Source organism: Teleopsis dalmanni, chromosome 2 (assembly GCF_002237135.1).
Source record: "Teleopsis dalmanni isolate 2A chromosome 2, ASM223713v2, whole genome shotgun sequence".
NCBI lineage: Eukaryota > Metazoa > Arthropoda > Insecta > Diptera > Diopsidae > Teleopsis > Teleopsis dalmanni.
Genome location: NC_051847.1, coordinates 223013642 through 223036300, shown reverse-complemented (window position 1 = coordinate 223036300; position 22659 = coordinate 223013642). Strand labels below are relative to the sequence as shown.

At 34.0% G+C, this 22659-nt stretch overlaps 2 protein-coding genes across 2 annotated transcripts; both read left to right on the top strand.

Moving 5' to 3' along the window:
• The first annotated feature begins 466 nt into the window (after window positions 1–466).
• LOC119679052 (caspase-3-like) lies at window positions 467–1061 on the top strand. The gene is made up of 2 exons (XM_038091201.1): window positions 467–639; window positions 693–1061. The coding sequence occupies exons 1-2, from the start codon at window positions 528–530 to the stop codon at window positions 953–955; spliced, it is 375 nt and encodes a 124-aa protein (XP_037947129.1). The 5' UTR covers window positions 467–527; the 3' UTR covers window positions 956–1061.
• Window positions 1062–14656: 13595 nt separating this feature from the next.
• Window positions 14657–22659, top strand: LOC119676824 (cadherin-89D-like; the record flags this gene model as incomplete). Its single annotated transcript, XM_038088083.1, has 8 exons — window positions 14657–14726; window positions 17436–17752; window positions 17835–18290; window positions 18345–18598; window positions 18653–19289; window positions 19410–19733; window positions 19798–19949; window positions 20001–22659. Coding segments are annotated over exons 1-8 (4869 nt in total), but the record flags the coding sequence as incomplete, so codon positions are not given.

The window sequence follows — 22659 nt, the reverse complement described above, 5'->3', positions numbered from 1 at the left end:
CTCTTTATAAATCTAACAGTTTGTTATCAGCACTTCAACCCAATCTAAATAAGACTAATGAACATATGTTTCTCTAACCCTCGTTATTATTTAAGTCTATAGGTTATGAAAATCTTTGTCTTGCTTTCCGTCTGTCTACAGTGTTTGTTTTTTATGCCGGGTGAGTGAACGTCAGCTAAATTTTCTCAACCTGTAGTTTAGGGTGCTAGGCTTGTGCCTAATTGTCGTGAATAAACTATATTAAACTGAATTTAAGCTTATGTATAACGAACAGCTTGTCCCAAAAACTTCCCTTAACTTTTAATTCAAGAAGGCACATCAAAGTTTTTCTAGCATCGGGCATGGTCTAACGATTTATGTCACTGTTACAATATCTCTTGGTTACTCGCGTTACCCGAAGTTTATCACTTGTAAGAAGAGATCTACACTCAGTCCTAATTTTATAATTATAATCTTATTTTTAATATTTTCAGGCATGCCGTGGTGAGAATTTGGAGAAGCCTGTATTGTACTCAGATTTTGCACCCATGTCACGCGAATTAAATCTTATAGCAATGCCTGCTGAGGAGCAGCCCACAATCATAACCTATGCCATTCCAAACACAGCTGATATGTGTGTCATGTATTCGACATTTGAGAGTGAGTTCACTAGAACTAAATGCATTCATCCATTTAATGCTCTTCCATTTCAGAATATTTCTCCTTCCGTAATGTCGAAAACGGTTCCTGGTTCATACAAAGTCTGTGCGCTGTCCTAAACGAAGCCAGAACAAATGAAGCAGCCACAGCACAAGGAGCTGAACTCTTACGTCTGCTCACAGCCGTAAACCGGAAGGTGGCCTACGAGTACCAGTCCTTCGCCAAGAACGAAGCTCTCAACCAAATGAAGGAAATGCCCAACTTTCTGTCCACTTTAACGAAACTATTTTACCTGAAGGTGAAACGTAAAACCTAACGCGGCGAGAAGTGACTCATGTGAATTGCCCACAACACACAAAGAAAAAAACAAAAATTAACAATTCTTTCGACTTAACTGAAATTGTTTTGTATTTATTAGAGAAATAATAATAATGTATCTTTTATATTTTTAATTGCAAGCAATCGTTTGTGTTTCGTTGTTTATTGGCCGTCTTATCAGCGCGTTTCATGAATTCCCTTTGCATTGATAAGCTCCGCTGTGTTCGATTTTGATTTTGATAAGAAACGCCAAACCAAAATTAGATATTTTTACTTGCTTTGTGGTAAATGAGTTAATGAATTCATGTGTTAATTTGCGTTTAACTAATTTTTTCATAATCAAACAAAAAATAACTACAAGTACACACGAAACGCACCACACACTTCTTCAGGTCTTCAGGTGTTCAGGTGTTCAGGTCTTCATGCCGTCATGCACTTTATGATTGCTTTGGTTTTATGGCTTTTAATGGCAGCACTTAATTGTGCGTTTGAATAATTCGAAATTGACCCTTCCTCTGCTCCATTTCATCATGACTCCATTTCTCCACTTACAAACACTAGTCGCTCTGCGGGTTGAGCGACTCTGCGCTCCAAAAAAACACATGCACGAGGGCGTAGATGAATGATGACTCAATCTGTTCATTTGGCCGCACTTAAATTCGTTTAATAATTAATCATGCACTCGGCTTATTACGACATGCAGTCCACGGCATGACACGGTCTGCAACAATTTCATTTCCCATTGTCCTGGCACTGTCACTGGCACTGGCACAGAACTCTGATGTCCTGACAGCACTAGAGCGTAGGTCAGCAATGTCACCGGCCAAAAGTCAAATATGCGTCATTTTTTGTGTTTTATGAAATTTAATATCTTTTTTACTAGTTTGAATCTTTGATTTTTATTAATCAATTACTTCAGCAGACGTCAAATACTGCCAAATGCTCAACATATTCGTACCACTACATGTTTAATAAGTGGAATTTATATTCGGGTTCGCAAAAGAGTACAGATTCACAACAGGACAAAAATTGAATATAAGGAATGCAGTTATTACGAAAATTAATTATTACTAAAAGAAGAATATTAATTTAATTTATAATTTAAAAGAGTTCCGAGAGATGGAAAAAGCTTGAAAACACATTTTTACCATTTGTAGTTTCTCCAGTTGCAATTGAAAGAAGAGTTATCGAGTTACTCAATATATTCTAATAGTAGATACATATTTAAATTGTTGTATAAATATGTGTGACAAACTCAAGAAAACATATTGCATATACGTCGACTACGTTCAGTTCGATGGCGTTAACACCTCTCTTACTCTTGCTTAGTACTAATAAAAGTGATTAGGTATAGACTAGTTTATTATTATTACTTATAATGTAACAGTTCTTTGTGAACCTTTCTTCTACCGTTTTTCTAGAACCAACAGGGTTAGTGGTTAATCGGCGATAATTGTTTTGAACCATGATTGGTTAGTTTGCCTCACATAACTAACATTTATGTACCATTTTAATACCACATTACACTCAAGAAAAGATAAACTAGACCCATCCAGTTGAGTTTATATAGAGTTTAACAGATCTTTCGTTCTTACTTTTGAGTAGTTTGACAGACTATCGCAAAAGCACGATTTGATCTTTTTACGAAACCTGGGCAGCCAGTCAAAAATTGTGTGATAGTCTCTTCTTCGTCCAAATTTCTGCAAATTTTACAATGAATGTTTTCGTTGTGTGCAATGAAGGCGTATTTTCTCTGTTTGGGCTCACGCACAGTAGTGATCTTAAAGAATTAAAATTAGCTTAACAGTATGGACTCAGTTTCTGTTAGTCTCTGTTAGACTTGGTGTAATTGTATAAAGGTCAGATCGTTTGAGATATGTGACATATTGTGAATGACACAATAAGGCCAATAAGAGATGCACCTCTCTTAGTGTGATCTCTGGAATCTCATAGAAACACCAAGACGTTATGAGGAAATAAATATAATTATATATCTATAATCGACTGAAAATAATTAACTGTGATTCTCCTTTTGGATACAACTTTGTATAACTTTTAATATACATGGATTTTATGATGCGTTTTATATCTATAGCTATTTATATATCAAATTAATTGCAATAGAGTAAACTTATTTTACATTATTATGAATTTTACTTTTCTAACTTAGATAAAACACAGAATTATTAAAAAACTTAACTAAAAAGAAATAAATAATGAATTACTTGTCCTTAGCTTTGAATCAACCTCACTGACTCAATATCGATAAAAATGTTTTTACAGTTTTAAAGACACTAAATGAAATGCCTGCGCTAGCGTCATTATTATAGTATCTTCTCAACTGTAATTGGGTTTGTCTTCTTTAGGTGGTTGTCTTTGATATTGGAATATAATAGCACAGTGCCACTGCATTAATGCGGAAAACATTATAAGTACATTTGAAATAATCATGGGTTGCCAAGACAAATTTTTAATGTTAAGTAATTTGAATGACATGGATTTAACAGATATATGTTAACAAGAACTTACTTTAGTATATATATATAAAAGTTTTTTTTTAATTTTCTTTACTAATTTACTATAAGATTAATGCCAATTGCTGTCGACTCCTCTTGTTTGATAACATATTTAGTTTGTAGTTTGGGGAACGAACAATTGTTTTGTTAAAATCAAAAAGACAAAATGCTTGGAAGTAATCTTCGTACTAAAAAATCACCGAGTAGATATATGAAGCTGCTTCTCACATGGGTACTTACATTACCGACATCATAAATAATCAGACTTTGCTCTCCAACTAGATTCTTTGAAATGACATAATTTCTCAGGACTTTATATAGACAAACATATTTTGTTATATACATCAATAAGAACAAAAAAAGCCACCGTACAGAGATATCTTTTCCTTTCAAATTTGGTATTATATAGGACATGAAAACAAATACAACCTATTTACAATGATGTAAAGTAAGCCGAGAGTTCATTTTTGTAACTTAGTCATGGCTTAGAGTAAAATATAATAAAGTATAAAGGGGCTTTCAGTGGGGCAGCGCAATGTAATGATAACAGATCCTTTATGCTAATCAAATAATCATACCATAGATCAGAAACTGTTTCTTGCTGAGAAGTTCTAAATATCTAATAGGACTATAACCTTCAATGGATTAATGGCTATTCTCTTCTTGGCTCGTTTAAAACCAGAAAGACCTAAAGTATATAGCTCCACGATGATATTCTCTCATCAAAAACAGATTCATGCGTCTTGTTGAAATGGAAGCGGCAAGTACGATGACTCTACCTAGATATCAAGCTAAAAATTTGAGTTTTACCAAAGTAAAGAATTGTTTTATAATTATAGACATAAATCAGTTCTTTATAATGACAGATACATCTTTATATTCTACTTCTCTGTATCTTCCTCAATTTCGTTTTAAGAAGATACACTGTTATTTGGCATTAATTTTTATGGATCAGTGACTCGTCACGTCCGCTACGACTTTTACTACTTCAGTCCTACACAGGATGATTCTCGTTTTCTGTAGACTGTAGTTGGAAGGAGTTAATCTGTATTTTTTGCAACAGACTATGATCTATCATTCAAATACTTCTAATTTTGGAGAATGAATTTGAATACATTTTCGACATCATATATATATTATATGTGTATACTTAACATTATGAAGTTACGTGTTATTATGAAGCGATGTTATTAGTATTTTAATTGCATTTTGTGTAAAAAGTTTTCATCCTTTTTTGATAATGAAGACCTTTTTATAGTACTTTATATTTATGGTATGGCAAAACACGTCCATGTTATTCTTCATTTGAATTATCATCTATGGATGATATTAAAGATTTTTCAAGATATTTGATGAAAGTTGTTTCCATTTTAAGTCAATAACCCTGACAATGGCTGGCATTCCACTTCGTCATCACAGCAAAAATTTCTTAAATATTCTGCCTCATCCATTTCAATAAATGGCAAATGGCATTCAAAAAAGGAAACCAGCAAACTTCAGCCACTGATGTAAACAACGTTTATGGGTCAAGAAGCTAAAATGTGACCTCTTCGAGTTGACTTGAAGATGAAAGCAGTAGTCAACTGCAATAAACTGTACATCGTCGGTGTAAATAATTTACGGGTCATATACGAGCTATCCGATGCAGTCAAGTACAATAAATGCCAGCTGCATAGATTGGTGCTGCAAGTGAGCAATCACGGCAGCAATCACGGCACTGCCAGCAACAACTGCAGTAACTTGAACTTGTTGCGGGCTCAATAAGCGAGCCCATTTATGTACGGCACGAGTTGGCTGTTTGGAGTGTTTCATTCAGGAAGGCAAATGCCATTGAAGGCTGCGTATTGCCCATGGCACAATGCACTTTCAACATCACCAACAAACGCGAACCATCCAACCACCACATCACCAAACCAACAAGCCCCTGAAATCGTTTAAGCGTCTTAAATGTAATTTAGTACGAGCCACATTTGCATTGCGGCAGAAAAAATATTGGCTCAAAAGTAATTTAATAATTAAGTTTCCAATTTAAAGACTCCTGCTTTGACCGCATTTTCCTGATCTATACATGTTTGGCCACTTTTATTCGAAAACAGAAGAAGAAAATGAGCTGGGAAAGTTGTTTAGCGGTACACATAATTCACATTTGTGTTATGTAAAATGTATCTGTGGCTCGCCTGCCTGACGCGAATGCAATCGACGAAATTCGAAGTATCTGCGTATTTTTAGTATTGACAGATTTCGTGCAACGCGTTGGTTGCACTTCACCAATCGCAACGCAAACGAAAACTTCTGCTCAGGCACTCATTAGAATAAAACCTGAACTGGTGTCTGCCACTGCACCGTTAGTGGCTTCAAAGTATCTACGAATTACATTTTGTCTTCATAAAATAATCTTTTTATGCCCGTGTTTTACAACTTCTTCTTCTTTCTTAGCCGAATGCGTCTTTTCCAAGCCAAGCTTTTCCATTTTAAACTGCTTTCCTGCACAACTCGAATGGCAACATTTTCTTAGAATGTGCTTAGAATGTTGCAGAATCTCACTGTTTTTATTGTTGTTGTTGTTGTAGTCGTTGGTATTGTTGTTAAAATTATAATCGTTCTGGTCTTGTCCATGTTTTCTTTCGGTTTGCTTGCTCTTTCATTCTTGGTCTTAACGAGTTTTTTTCCATTATGCGAACAAAAACTAGACTGAGTTCTAAGTCTTTAACTCATTAGGCCTCGTTTATGTCCATATTCCACGTCTATGCTAATTTTTCAGCGTTTTTAGTTTTATTGTTGTGAATTACAGTTTTTATTAACTATAAAAAAAAAATAACAGAATAATAGAAACATTTATGTTGCAAGCTTAGGTGGGATAGAATCGTTACAGTGGAAAAGTGGAATTAATTCGAAGTCTTTGAATATCCAGGCTTGGTTTAAGAAAGGCAGTTTTAGCAAGTGAAATCGCTAAAATGAAAAATATAAAATATGACATAATAAAAATGATATGATGATATGATATACGATATGATAAAAATATGACAATAAATGTGAAAGAGTAAATGCACCACAATATAATTGAAATTTTTAGGAGAATCCTTCTTCTAGAGACCAATCCGACCGATAATTGATGGGTATATTAAAAGGCGCTATAAAAAGAAATACCTTTCAATGAAAATATTATAACCAAATCTGATTTTATTTAATGAACATAATTATAAATAAAATATTTATTATAAAAGAGCTGATATTGTCTTTATTCTGCCTTTAGAGCCAGCACCTCTATAATTTTCATTCTAAAGTCAATGAGACAGCTGTTAGTAAAAGCAATCACTTTACTTTCAACCCGTTCTAACTACCGCTAATTCAAAGTTTTTCTTAATATACAGTCAAACTTTCATAACACGAAGTATCATTTTACAAAGAAAAGATTCGATTTTTTGTAATTCTCTGTAATTTGCTCTCTAAATCCTTGCGCACTCTATATAGTTCGAGTTACAGAAAATTCGAGTTATAGATGTTCGAGTTATGGAAGTTTGACTGTATCTTAAAGAAAACTTTAGGATTTGAATTTAAAGCTTAAGACTTACACCTTCTTTAAGTTCCTTTTAATTATGTCAGCAGCAGTTTTTTTGGTCACCTATTGCTTGGTATCATTAGATTCTTGGTATCAAGTAGATGCGTTTATAATTTTGCGTATGACGTTGGTGCCAACCTATAGGTTGTTTCTGCATACATAACTTGCCACAATTTTGATTTCTTGGAAACACCAATTTGACAAGAGTTTTTAGTAAAAACTTTTTTTCACTACACCATATATTGATATAAGTTAGTAATCGAGATATCATGTTTTAAAGTTAGAAATTTTGTTTGCCATTGCTTTGTGTAATCAATATAAATACTTCACATAAGTGACAATAGGCAATAGACTGTATTAGTGGTTTTGTTAATATAATGAATGGAAATAACATAAAACCGTTTAAACTTCGTTATCTCGAGATACAAATGATATCGGCATTTAGCGTAGTGGAAAAAAGGTTTCAAAATAGCTGACTCTATTAAAATTCCTGATAAAATCGGAGAGACCGGAAAATGGCAACCTCGCCAACAACTTGTGATATCTTCTTTTATAATCCTGGTGTTGAAACTACCAAGTACTATAGCTAATAGTGACTCTACTAAATAGGGTCTCATACTCTACACTACTCTACGTCTCATAGATAGATTGTTTTGTTTGGGAACTTGAGCACATATAATCTGTTAGTTATGAACTAACATTAAAGATCATGCTTTTACGAAGCTACTCGTTGATATAGGCACCTATCCAGTTCGACAAAATATTTCCATCTTAGTTTTTTCAATGTCATTCCATCAAATATGTATATATAAAATTATTATCAACAGTTTTAACAATCTTTATTCCAATATTTTTCCATCTTAGTTCTTGCAGTCTTATTCCATCTAATTATATCTGAGCATTTTATCCACAGTTTCGACTATATTTTCTTTATGTAACATAACTCGTCTATTCCCAAACACATAATTTAAATAATTTTCTTGATGTTCATGTTATATCCAAGGATGTTATAATGACTAATGTATTTAAGCGATAGATGGCATCAACGGTTTGACAGCGTACCAGGTGCCAGAGTATTATGTATTATTATTTAGCTATTAAAACTATTAGGACGATAAAAAAGCACTTTGACTATTTACTCATATTCTAATCTGACTAATTTAAATATTTGAATTATTCGAATACATATAAATGGTGTAATAAGTGCTACTATTAACCTTAGTTCGTTTCACTTTTCTAACCACTGTACCTTCGTCTTTATCCAGACCGTAGTTTTGAATCAATTAAAAGATATTAGTAAAGTCGAAAGAAAATTCTATGCATTTTACTGATTATTATTGTTAGTGTTGTTGTTGTTGTTGATGTTGCTGTTGTTATTTTTATTGTTGTTTACAATATTATTTTTTTTTTTTGTTTACTACTACTTAACAAATGCATGTTAATCCATTCTTTTGTGTTGCACTTACGCTAACCGTGTGCACCTCTTTCCAATTGACATATGAACGCGTTTAGGTGTTGCTCTTAAAACCAAACCATATGGGAACTAATAACAGCGGCAACAAAGAAGCAACAGCAACAGCAACAACAGCAACAACAACAACAACAGTTGAAGCGGATAATAATAGTAACAACTTGAAGCCGCACTTTAAACCAAAACAATAAAGTAGCTGCTTACACGCATTTCAAACTGAAACAAGTCACACTGGCCAACAGCACCAAAGCTAAGCACAAGCAGCCAACTTCACCAGCCGTCTTCACCATTAACTCGCCAAGTCGCTAAGTCGCTGCCATTGTTGGCTTCTTGGGTATGTCTTCATAGCTGAAATCGTAGCCTGCATTTCTTCAGCTGTGTGCGGTTCCGAATAGCTCCATTGATGTGGTGCCACAGTTCAGTTGGTGTTCAAGTGCGGTTTAAGTTGCAAGCGTGCGCGGAAATTGCAAAGAAATTTACAATTTACACGAAGAAATTTTGAAAAGATATTAGTAAAAAATATACCACAAAAAAAAAACAAAAAGATACTAATTAATTGAGATTAAGTCCATAAATTGCTCATTTATATTCGGTAAAATATTGCGCCTTTCCAATTTAGTATTTCATTTAACGTTTATTGACCTCGAGCAATGATGTCCATTTGGAAGTGCTTAACCCAATTGTCGTAAAAGGACTAAAATTATTATTTTAGTCGTAAAAATTCTAGTGAAAATATAAATAATTGTGAGTGTGTGGCATTGTGAGTGGCTGAAGATGCAGTTTCCGTGCTGGAAGGATTTTTGGAATACATGTGTCATATGGAAAATTTTGCTCATATTGTTAATAGCAAAATTGGAAAAATCACAAGGCAAGTCTCCTATCGTTATTATCTGGTGCATATTTAATACGTAATTCGGGACGCTTCATCCGCAAGTCCGGCCGTACGTGCAGACTTAACGAGTTCGTCGTTTAAGTCATTCACTCAATGAACCGTTAAGTAACCTCGATTTGTGCCAATATCCAACTTACCTCACATCTTCGAGTTGGTCGAGTGTTGCTTTATGGTTCGTGGCCTAATACGCACATTTACTTTGTTTATCTTGAAATTAATTGTGTTTTTGCGCCCATTTAACGATATTTCATTAAGTCGCAGACAAATCAAACCAAATCAAACCAAATCAAATCGAAACAAAGCAAAACATATTTAAATAATAATACAGAAAATATACAAAAATAAGAGCAATAACGAAAATTATATTAAAAAATCAGAGAAAAAAGTATAAAAAGTTTAGTTTACATTTGCGTGTGAATACGTAATTTTGAAAAATCCAATCCATTCCAATTCAAACCCCGAATGTTAATAGCCACATCCATTCATATGTCGAGCTGCGGCTATTGAGCCAATTCAGACACAAAATAATAGATGTCTTTTATTAGTAACAAAACCCAAAAATTATTTGGTAATACTTTGACTAAAATTTGATCAAATCACTCAGTGCTACAAAAGATGAGTTCGAGGTGAAAGTTATTGAATAACACCAGAAGTACACAAAGCACATCGAAACTTCATCGTTTCATTGAAGTAATGCAAATGCAAATGCAAATGCCAATTCAGATACAATACACACTCATACTCGGACTCGAATTAAACTTAAATCGTCAATCCATTAAAAACAAACCATCCTCAAAACAATACACTTGTGCTTCATCTGTCACAAATTTAATGTTAAAATATAAAATCCATTTAATAAATAAAATTTGTTTGCGAAACAAGCGATGCCATGTTTACTGCATTATCTTCCATCGGACAAAGAAAATTTGATATTCAATCACAAATTAATAGATTCACAAACAATCGACAATATCGATAAACACATCACTTTAATCGGTTAATATCAATTCAAACCGATAATGACCCTTTTTCGCAATAGAAACCGTTCAGTAGTGAAACTAATTTATACCTCAATTAGCCAAGTTAAGTGATTGGGTATTAAGACCTATTCACTCCATACTAAATGTAATATAGGACTTATGTATATAATATATAGATATATATATATACAAAAATTATATACGGACTATAAAGTAATAAAAAAATTCGTTTATTTCCTAAGACCACTGATGATGAGTACTTGGCAATACTTGAAACAGCGTTGTATGGACAGCCTAATTTCAATGAATTAAAACAAATTTTTGTCCTTGTCATTTGTTTACTATTCAAATCCGTCTAACTTTTAAGTAGTTTCTTTTCTTCATAAAGACGCGCTACTATCGGCATGTAAAAATTAACATTAAAAATTTTCTTTATTGAAAATAAATTTTAATCCTACCTATTGACCATTATTTTTCGGTTAGCTTAAGAATTTTATCGATGTAGAACTTCTGTGGTTTCTCAACCTAAAATTTGGCCAAGTGATTTTCAACAACTCTTCGACCGGTCAAAAGAGTATTGCAGACATTAGATCGAGTTAGATGGAAGTCAGACGGTGCATGATGGTGAATACATCAGAACAATCCAAACAAGTACTACCGATTTTTTCTGAATTATCAAAGATGTGTGTGGTCTTGCATTGTCATGATGGAAGCTAATTCTAGTCAGTTTCCATAATTGTTTCATTCAAGCTTCTAAACTCTTCCAATGTTTAATTTTATTTTCATTCTTACATAATATTGTTCTTAGCTATGTCTGACCCGTTGTTTTTGATTGACCTTTTGCTCAGGATTCGCATTGCAATATATATAGAATTTGCCTAAACATTTTGTTGTGATAACATACGACTTAGGTTTATCAAAAATTATATGTATTATAACCACTTTTTCAAGTTCTGAACGGGATCATTTTCTGTATATAGGTCTAGCTAAGATCGGATTTGTTTAAAAAGCATTCTGTTTACTTCCAATCGCCAGTACGCGAAAATGAGAGCTTGTTTTCTATGGATACAACGCATTGGATAAGTGTTCTATATATGACATAATTTTCACAATACCCACTTCAGTTAAAAAATATTTAAATATATTACTTGTTCTTTAGTAACGACAAAAAAAAACAATTTGAAAAGTTAAAGATTCGACTCTTTGTGATCCTTTACGTTATCGTGTACCTATCTTTAGTATTATATCTATATATTTCATTTAGAAGTTAGATCTCATGATGTCTGCTGCATATTCTTCAGCTATAACTTTAATAGTTTTGAATTAGTGGCCTGTTTTGTTCTTAGTCTATTAAATTACTTATTTTGCTTATGTACCAGTCGTTGTTTTGTATATATTATAATATTTAATCATCTTTTCTACCTCTCATTTCCAATTTAAACACAGTATTATCATAAACATTTTTTGTTTTACAAGATATGATTTAAATTGCTTTCAATCATATTTTTCTGACAATCTTCAATCAATATTATGGTGTATATATTTTATACAGAACAAATCGAATCTTAGGTCTTCATCTTTTTTCTATATCTTATCTTAGGTCCTCATCATTTATGATATACTGTACTAACTAATAAATCTTTATAAATGACTGCTAGTGAAATAAGCAGTCACGTATTTCTCCATATGTATTTCGAGTTTGTCTGAACAATCAAAATTGCTATCAGTGTCACTATATATAACCTTTATTAAGAATAACGTAATATTTATTGATATATCTCTTACACTATAGTTATAAATAATACCCCCATACACTAGTTTAACACCATACAATATCAATAACAGAATGCAATACAGAATTATGGAGCTCTTGATTTTATATATACCGGGTGTAAAGCCTTAACTGCTATTTGCTTATTAGTAAAGTATCTACTACCAGTTTCTGATATACCTATGTGTGCCTTTGTAATATGTAATGTATCAGCTGCACAATGATCACAGTGCACTTGTAGTGATAATAAACTTTCGTAAGACATTGAACATAAAAATTTAATACCCAATTTTCTTCAAATTTCTCCAAACAGACTTTCAACTTCTGCGATTTTATTGCTCAAATTCTAATCAACGTACTTGGGCAGTTTCTTTAGGTTTCATTGAAGGAATTATGGCGTTATGGCGTTTGAAAGTATTTTACCTTCGCAATTAACAATTATTTTTAGCAATTAAAAAATGTATTAAACCGGAGCTCTTACCGACTCACACTTGTATATATGTCAATTACAAAGGCTGAATACTGAATACTTGTAGTCATTAAAAGAATAAAAATTTTGTTCTAATTTTTATTAAACTGCATCTCATTGTCTTTAATTATAGTTACTATTGTAGAAGTAATACCTATCTAAATATACACATAATGATTCAGTATTATAGTACCAGGTATTTTTCACTTCTGTTACTAATTCACAATTGTTATTGTTTTATGAGTTCAATTTTTCTAAACTTTTATGACCGATTGGAATATATATTAACTCAAAGGTTTATTAAGCTAAATTTCCTATTATGGGTCACTTTTTGTTAAAATTAAAATTCAACGTTTAATTAATATTTTTTAATATATTCTATATTTCAACTGTCCTGAAGAGTCATCGTCAGGATAAAGAGCGAATATAAATTAATATTAATGAATATTTCACTCTCCTTAAAAGTCATCATCAGGATAAGGATCGAATTTAAATTAATATTATTGAAATCTATATCTAAGCGTCATTCTCTTTTCTCCATTGTTTTCTCTATTACTTATTTTAACTTTTATATATCATGATTTTGAATCGAAATTAGAGTGAAATTAGTGCGAAAACGATCAATAACTGCAGGAATTGCTTGCTTACTAGGCCGATTTTGTTGACCCTAAAATAGACGAAGTGCTCTATGAACTTTGAGACCAGATTTTTTTTTTATATAGTTAAGTTTCCACGATTTGGAAGCGTTAAACGATTCATGATGAATTCCCAAACCTTACTGAAGACAAATGTCAACACAATTTGACATTCTCAGCTGTCAAACCATAGTTATCGATACCGATAGTTCTTATGCAGCTAGAAAAACACCAGATATTTAAAAATGGCGAGTAGATAGTGGTTGAAGAATACAGTACAATATCAAGGGTATTCTCGTAGCTTAAAAGCCACCAGTGAAGCAGAGAACTTTGATTTTGATACGAATAGATCTTTGAAACTGCAAGTTTCCTAATACGAGTATGTCCTTTGTTTAAAATATCCCAATTTCAACTTTAAAATTTCTTTATAGTCAATTTCTTCACGTAGAGATTAATTGCAATGTTACACTATTAATGACATATTTTGAATTATTATCTAATTTTTAAACAGAGTCTTAATTGTAGATCTTCAAATTTTGTAAGAAGTCAGAAGTAATTAAAAGTTCAAGGTAGAGAAAAATTGGCCAAGGTAAAATAAATAATAAAAAAAAATTTAGAGAACTATAGACTATTATTTAAAGCTAGAGTGCACAGTCACCTGAATGTATCTATTGTACATAATCGTGATCCATTCAGAGTTTTCGACGTTCATTTCATAAAAATGATAGACAACAAAGTTGGAGAGCTCCAACTAATGTATGTAATATCACATATTGCAATGATCTCTAAAGTAACCAGATTCTCAAGTGTGCCCAGCGAGCGTGTATTAGTTGATATTATCTTTGCCGGGATAGGAACTTGTTTTGCTTGATGTTGGTCTATACTATTAAACCAGTGATATGCAAATTTTATCATCACCCATTATCTGATTACTTCATTTAATTGACTTTATCAAGTTTATAGAACGGTTCAGACGCAATTGGAGGCATATTTGACGCTTTTGTAGTTAAAACATTTTATGGATTTCGTGTTTAATTGCTTTCTGGGATTCTCATTTTAAGACTACAGTATTGATGTTCATTTTCGTATTAGGTTGAGGAAATCATTTACAATTTTCGAGGTTTCGATTACAGTCTGGAGCGCTTTTTATGCCATCTAACTATTCGATAATATGTAACTGTGGCTTTCTTACATATTGGTTCGAAGACATTCTCTCGCACATATTTGACTAACATGTATGTCTGTCTGAATAATTGTTGGACAGACAAAATCAGTTTACTAGTCCTATAAACTAAGGCTTACCATTTTCTATTGAATTTTAAAGAACCTATTAGATATATATATATATATAAATATATGTATATATATTATATGTTATTAAAATGTTAATACATGATTGATAAGTTATGGCTTCCTTTAAATTGGCTATTTGTACTAGTATATGCAGATACTTTCCCTTAAAGCCATTTAAAAAGAGTAAGACAGCAAAAAAAAACAACCTCAATAGTTTCTGAGATTTCTCTATTGGCTTGTAAAAAATAAATAATGCAATATTCACAAAAAATATGTTTGTAAAAAATGTTGTACATAAAAAAAATGTACGGACATATCCGCATCTAAATAATAGATATTTGTGTGTTTGTAGTTCCATGTCACTTTGATCGCATTTCAAAAGTTCGTCTCTCACTGCGTATCTGCAACAAATCTAAAGTATGCAAAACAATAAAACCAACTGCGATTTAAAACAATAAAACAAACGCTAATGCCCAATTTGGCCCGTATCCACACATCCAACTAACCTAAGTAAGCCAAGTCTTCCAACTCTCAGTCAGAAGAAGATGGATTCGGATTCAGTTAATTATGTCATGAGGGTGGGAAAAATTATGAAAAAGCTGTTCGCTCCTCAGACTACAGTGCAGTTGCAGTTGCAGTTGCATTTCTGCTGCAGTGGCAGTTGCCACGGAATGCAATATTGTATTGTTGGTTGTAAAAGTGTTGCTAAATAAGAAGGCATCAAATATGTTGTTAGCTGCAGTGCTGGTGCTGTAGTTGCCAACAATGCGCAGTAATTTCAGCAATAAAGTACGATTTATTGTGGGCAAAGGGAAAAGCAAAAAGCATGCAGTTAATAACGCCACTTTGCGCAGACACGGATGGACCGAAAGTCAGGCAGACAGGCAGACAGCCGGGCAGGCAGGCAGACGAACGCGCTAAGATATTTTATTCTATAAACAAAGAAAGTTGCACTTCTTTGACTTTTATTAATTAATAATTTCTACAGTCGCGGGAGCAGTGGCGTAGAAGGGCTATGAGTCTTTTTAAAAAATTAATTCTATGAAATTTCTTTGGTTTTTGGTAATAGTTGGAATATTACAATTTTAAAGTAAAACCAAAAAAAGTTTTGGTATTGTTTTAAATAAAATATATAATAAAAATATATATTAATATATAATTTTTCAATTTTGCAAAGAAAAGGTTCGACTTATGGAGACTTCGAGTTAGAGATTTTGAAAGAAACTAGAATTATATTAAAAGACATTTATTTATTTATTTAAAATTAAATAGAGCACAGAAGTTATAGTGAAGCAAAATAATTACAAATTGGTTTTGGGATTTTAATTTTTTTTTTGTTATTTTCAGTAAAAAGATATTCCATTTTATTTAAAGCCTTATAGTGATCATCAGTTGTAGTATCATTCTTTTGCAAATATAAATTCAGAATATCGCATGAGTCTTCTACTTCATTATTGAAAGGCTGATAAACAATCACATCCACGGAACCCTCATCATCCCTTTGCGTTGCGCTTAGAATGGGATCCAGTAATTTAGAGCTATAGTGTTCAACAATATCGTCATCTGTAGGAAAGCTTGATTTTCTAATTTCATTGTCAAGTTCAATATAATCGTTGAGAGTAGCATTAGAAGTTATTTTATTTACTTTAAACCACGCTGCCAGCGACTGGCATTTACACAAAGAAGCAATATAAGAAAAGAAAAAAAAACATTTGGTTTGGAAAAAGGGACTTCACCAATTGTGAATTCATACTAAATACTCATAGAATGCATTTTCCCACTTTCCTATCGGCACGGAACAACATTTTTGTTCAAGTTATAGAGAAATTCGAGTTATAGAAGTTCGATTTGTGGAAGCAGAATTGTGTGTAATTTGCTCTCTAAAACCTTGGTGCACTGTTTTTGGTTCGAGTTACAGAAAATTCGAAGTTTGACTGTATATGACTGTATATATATAGTATAATACAATAAAATATTTAAAACGCAGTATTATCCATATACGCTGTAGAGAAGTAGGTGTTTTCTCTCTCCCCCGATTACTGGAATAAAATTTTCACAATGCTGTGGAAATTTTCTCCATTCATTCCTAAGAGGTGGTTTAGTGGGTGCGAGTCTCACACGATGGTGTAGAAAAGAGGATACTGGCCTAAAAACTTGATCAATTATTTAAAAGATGAAAGTAATTTCTGCAGGGTTCAGAGTTTTTGCTTGTGTGTCTTATAACTCAATATTTGTTATATTTATGTGTCCAAATCTGTTTTCAGCTGAACTTTGAGATTTTAGTTGAAGGACAAGACTTTTACTAGTCGTGTCAATTTTCGTTGCCATCAATACTTATCTTTCTCGGTGTTTTATATTAAAACCATTGTAACAATTCTACTTATATCCAGTATATTTTGTGTATGCTCGATACTTTCTTCAGCAAAAGTCTTTGAATAACTGAACATGTTACTTAGAACAGCTGTATAAAACCAAATATTAACCACGCCACTGTGCCATGTTGCACTTGCTTCATTCACTTTGTGGCTTGTTGCATATTAAATTTTAGAAAGACTCCGATAAAATGGAATGGCACTGCAAGTGTTGCAAATTTTTCGCACGGTGTCGAGTTAATAATTTAATTTTTATTGTTTGCAGATCAGATACTTTTTCGTAGCTACTCCCTTTTCTGTAGCTTGCATACTTAAATATTGTAATTATCAAATCAAAAAGTCAACAATTTGTCGCACCGCCATGTTGCCGTGGAATGGGTGCATAGTGCATTTATCTAAACAGGATGTTGCAGCAAAAGTTGCAACAATCGCGATCGCATTTCTCGCTTTCAATTTTTGTAGTTATTGTAGTTTTTTTTTTTTTTTGGTTAAATTGTTAGTTTAATATTTCTACTTACAGCCAATACGAGTTGCGCTTTTCACACTTCAGACGGCATAGCCGCCGAAAGTGAAGGTGTACGATTCATACGCCTACGTGAGGACGCAGAAGTGGGCAAGGAAATACTTATATTGAATGCATACCCACGCACAAAGATAGCGCTGATGGGATCCGAGGGCAGTGGTGATCACAAGTACTTTGGACTGCAGGAGATAAATGCAACTACCATTGGAATTATGCTTTCACACTCTTTGGAGGATTTAGTAGATAGTGAGGTGCCAAAAAATTTATTAAAATTTCGCGTTCTCTGTGCGGGAAAAGGAGAAAAACTTGAGGAGGTACGTGATAGACTATAACAAAAACCAATTATTCATTTTTCATTGTTTTATATACTTTATATTTTAAATTTGGCATTCGCAGGGTAGCTATTTATCGATTACTGTTTATATAGAAGATGTAAACGATAATGTGCCAGAATTTCTAAATACACCCTATACTATTAATATTAATGAGAACACACCAATCGGTACTGTGATTTTTGAAGGCATACAAGCAATCGATCATGACAAGCCAAACACGCCAAACTCTGATGTGCATTTCAGCATATCGACTGTGGCAGATCAGTTATCCGCTGATGGCAGTCCATACTTTGCACTGAAAGGTCCACATCGTCCATTATTAGTACTGAAAAAGGAACTTGACTTCGATTATGGAATTCGAAGTTTTAAATTGCCACTCTTTGCTTGGGATAGAGGCACACCAGTGAATCAAGCGAATACGACAATTACAATAAATGTGCTGGACATTGATGATCTTCCACCAAAGTTTACTGAAGGCGTTTACCGGACTAAGATCAATGAATTTTTTCCATTAACGGTGCAATTTGTAAATCTCTAAAGCGTTCGTTTTTTAATCATTATATAATTTTAGGGAAAACCAATACGAATGCCACTCTACTTTTCACCACCCATAATGGCTTACGATCAGGATTCGTTAAATGCAACTTTGATTTATGATATCATATCAGGAAATGAAAGGAAAATCTTTCGCGTAAGTCCACATAATGGAGTTGTTTGGATACAAAAAGAAATCGATCTAGAAGAAGAAAGCTTACCGGGCAACACATTTGTTTTACAAATCGAAGCACGACAGCGTGATAATCCTCTACAAAAAGCCGTAGCCAGGTAACACCTATCCATAAGAAAATCAAAAATAGTCTATTAATCTTCATTCTCTAGAATTGAAGTTGAAATACTTGACTTAAATGACAATATGCCAGAATTTGAAGCGGACTTCTACAATATATCAATTGTGGAGAATTTACCTACCAGTTTCAGTGTTTTGCAAGTAAATGCTATTGATCGCGATCAGGGGGAAAATGCCGAATTTCTTTACAATTTAATTGAAGAAGAAGTTTCTAGAGGTGCTTTTCGTATTGATTCCCGTAATGGTTGGATAACAGTGCGTGATGATCGCTTACTTGATCGTGAGCAACGCAAAGCAATACGTCTAGTCGTAGAAGCTATTGAACGAAATCCACCCTACATAGGCGATAGGAATTTCAGAAGAAGCATACCTAACTCAGTTAAAGTAATGATCACACTGTTGGATACAAATGATAATACACCAAAATTCGAACGTGGTAATTTGTATGAATTTAAAGTGCCCATTACTGCACCGGTTGGCTACAAAATCGGAGAAGTAGTAGCTCTGGATCCAGATGATGGCCCAAATGGCATGCTGACGTATGAACTGCAACGACCTAAAGGCAGTGGTTATATACCATTTCATTTGGATAGTAAAAATGGCAGCATACATGTTAGTGGACCGTTACGCAGAGGTCGTATTGCCGTATTTGTTGAAGCAAGTGATCAGGTGAGAAATATGGGTATTGAAAATGCTGAAAACTTTGGATAAATGTTACTCTAATTATAATTAAGCTATAATTTTAATACACACTTTTTTTTTGTTTTGAACTAAACTGCCTTAATGCAGCCTACAAATCCATCAGAGCGCCGTTTTACCTTAGCAGTAATAACGATTGAAGTTTACGCTACGATTGACGATCAAGCAATAGATTTTGTAGGTGCACCTTACGAATTTTGGGTTGGCTCAGATGCAGGATTAGGTACTTCAGTGGGTCAAGTTCGGACAACTCTCATTTATGATGGAGAGGATGAAATTATGTATGATCTTCTACACACATACTCAGAAGGTGTGCCATTTGCAATTGAAGAGCGATCTGGTATTATAACGGTTATACGTGAACTGTCGGAATTCAAAAGAAAAGTTTATCACTTTGAGGCAGTTGCGAACTACGTGAGTAAATATTTCATACATTTCTTATAAAAAAAACAAAGTCAAATGGATTTCTTTTACACAGATGTTTGCAAATTCATCTCAACCACTGCCGATGCCTCGCAGCGCACAGCCAAAGGCACTAGAACTTACTGATGAAGGTGTTCTCATAACCAATGTCACCATACACGTAGTACCGAAACCAGATAATAGAGTTAATCTGCGGCCTGTTATAGAGTAAGTATCGCAACTACATTTGAGGAAAAAGACTTAGAAATTTTATTGCAGAGAAATCAATATGAATGCAATTACATTTCACATCGAAGAGAATCTAGTGGGTGGCAAAATTGGTCAGCTACTTTATAAGAACGGCGTTAATGTGGTAAACAACGACTTGGGTTCGTACAGAGAACTGAAACACAAGAATAACGTCACTATTGGCAGTAAATTTCGTAGTAATAACCCGCGTCTTTTCAATAGAAAGCGTCTTCCTCGTAGACTTGTAGGCGATTCCAATGTAAAGCTACGCTACATCATTGCAAATCAACAAGAAGTTGTAAACAAAATTTCTATCACCGAGGATGGAACGCTTATAACACTTATGGGACTCGATCGTGAACAACAACCTAAATATGATCTCACTGTGATTGTGGAGTACTCCACAGGACTTGTAAGTGGAGCTGGTATTTATCAGGTGCATGTGAAAGTCGACGATGTGAATGATAATGCGCCCAAGTTTAACGCGTTGACTTATGTTGGTTTAATTAATGAGAATAGTGCAAGTGGCAGTGAAGTTTCCACCAACCAAGTAATACTCGCGAATGATGCTGATGAAGGACGCAATGCTGAGTTTCGGGTTGTACTGCAAGGGGAATATAGTGAACAGTTTAGCATTGAATACATCAACGATACTTCAGAAGTACTTAATAAGAGCCATTACAATTCGCGTCTCACCAATGCTGAGACATTTAACATTTTTAATTTAACTGATCAGTGGAATGAAGAGATAAAATTTGTGGAAATGCAAACTATGCTTATGGAGCCTAGAATGAAAACCGATGTTGGTCCACATTTCCGAATTAAGTACACAGGCAAACGTCAATTGGACCGAGAAAAAGATCAACTCTACAATCTTAAAATTGTAGCAGTTGATACCGGCGGTTTATCGACGCAGGCCAATTTGAATATCTTGATTGCTGATGTCAACGATAATGCACCAATATTCGAACGAATTTCAGTATTTAAGGACTCCAAAATAGAAATAAGAGAATACACCACTGACATGGAAATTTACTTTGTCGAGAGTTCGTTCCCACAATTACAGTCAGTACCATCTTCGATTGTTATACCGCCTTATCAAATCCCAGGCTCACCGAGGTACAATAAAGATAGCACATTTAATGCTACTTATATGGGAGCAACGGGTCAAAAGCCACGAGCAAGAACGCGTATAGCAAAGAAGAGCCGATCGCCTCGTGCACCTTATCAAAAGGCTGGTATAGTCAAATGCCCTTTATTTGCCGTATACGAAAATATACCGCTAAACACGAAAGTACTGCAGGTTATTGCCAGTGATGAGGATTTTGGCAAGAACGCTCAAGTGCATTATGAAGTTTTGGCAGAACATATGGACCGCTCAATTGGCTCTGGTATGTTACCGAAGGTATACGGAGCAAAGTATTTTACTATTGACAAACTAACTGGTGAGCTGCAGGTCAACTATCCTTTAATGGCAAATGCGGAGATTTTCTTGAATTTGACTGCCACGGATATTGATGGACTAAAGGATACAACCTGTATACGTTTTACTGTGATTGATGTGAATAACCATGCACCTACATTTAAAAAATCATGGTACAGTTTCGATGTGCAAGAAGGTGAATACAACAATAGCGTACTTGGTCAAGTGTTAGCAGTTGACCTCGACTACGGAGAAAATGCAAACGTATCTTACAGCTTAAGTGAACTGGACTTGCCTTTCAAAATTAAAACACTTTCTGGAGTCATCAAAATTATGGGCACACTAGATCGCGAAGTTCGTGCCAAATATAATTTTCAGGTAATTGCAATGGACAATGCAGAACCGCTGTACAGAATGTCCAGTACCGTTGAAGTGGAAGTGAATGTACTCGACCTTAACGACAATAAACCAGAATTTGTGGGCTATGACGATATGACAAATGCAGCGCAATACATAACAGATCTTTCAGATAAAACAATTATGGTGCCCATATATAAAGCGTATCTCGATCGTAGTACTACACAAGGCATGTTTGTTAAGCAAGTGTCAGCAATAGATAAAGATTACGTGGGTAATGGCAACGGCTTAGTGCTGTATTCCATTCAACATCAAGATCTGCACACCCCCATATTTCAGATCGATTCACGTGACGGTACAATATCCACTATAGCAAATTTCAAAAGCTACAATGAGTACGAACACTTAAACGTTACCGTTGTGGCATCCGATTTAGGTAGCCCACCACGCTCTTCAACTGCAGTCGTGCTTATAAACCTACAAGGGCAAGCTGTCACAGAACCAAATGCCAAGCCAATTGAAGTAGTTGAATCGCAAAATATTTCCGTCTTCCAACACCAGTACTACGAGGTAAAAATGCTGGAAAACAATGATGCACCTGTGGAAATATTAATTGTTAATTTAACTAAAGATATCGATGTCGATGCTTACCATTGGACGTTATTGATGGAAGTGGGTGCAGATGCTGAAGATGTGCATCCGCCATTTGAGTTCGAGGCCAAAACAGGTGCATTGTATGCACTCAAATCATTCGATAGAGAAACTAAAGAACTGTATCAACTACGAATTCGCGCCGAAAAGTCTAATCGAGAGGCACGTACTTATGCGCAAATTTCCTATCCTGTTTTGGATGAACGTATTCAAGGATTAGAGCAAAATGAATGTAGAGTGGTTGTGAACATATTAGAT

Bases quoted from the DNA above. Each gene is read 5' to 3' on its own strand.
- LOC119679052 (XM_038091201.1), top strand. From the start codon at position 528: ATGTCACGCGAATTAAATCTTATAGCAATGCCTGCTGAGGAGCAGCCC. The intron at 640-692 runs GTGAGTTCACTA...CTTCCATTTCAG, and splicing joins CATGTATTCGACATTTGAGA to AATATTTCTCCTTCCGTAAT.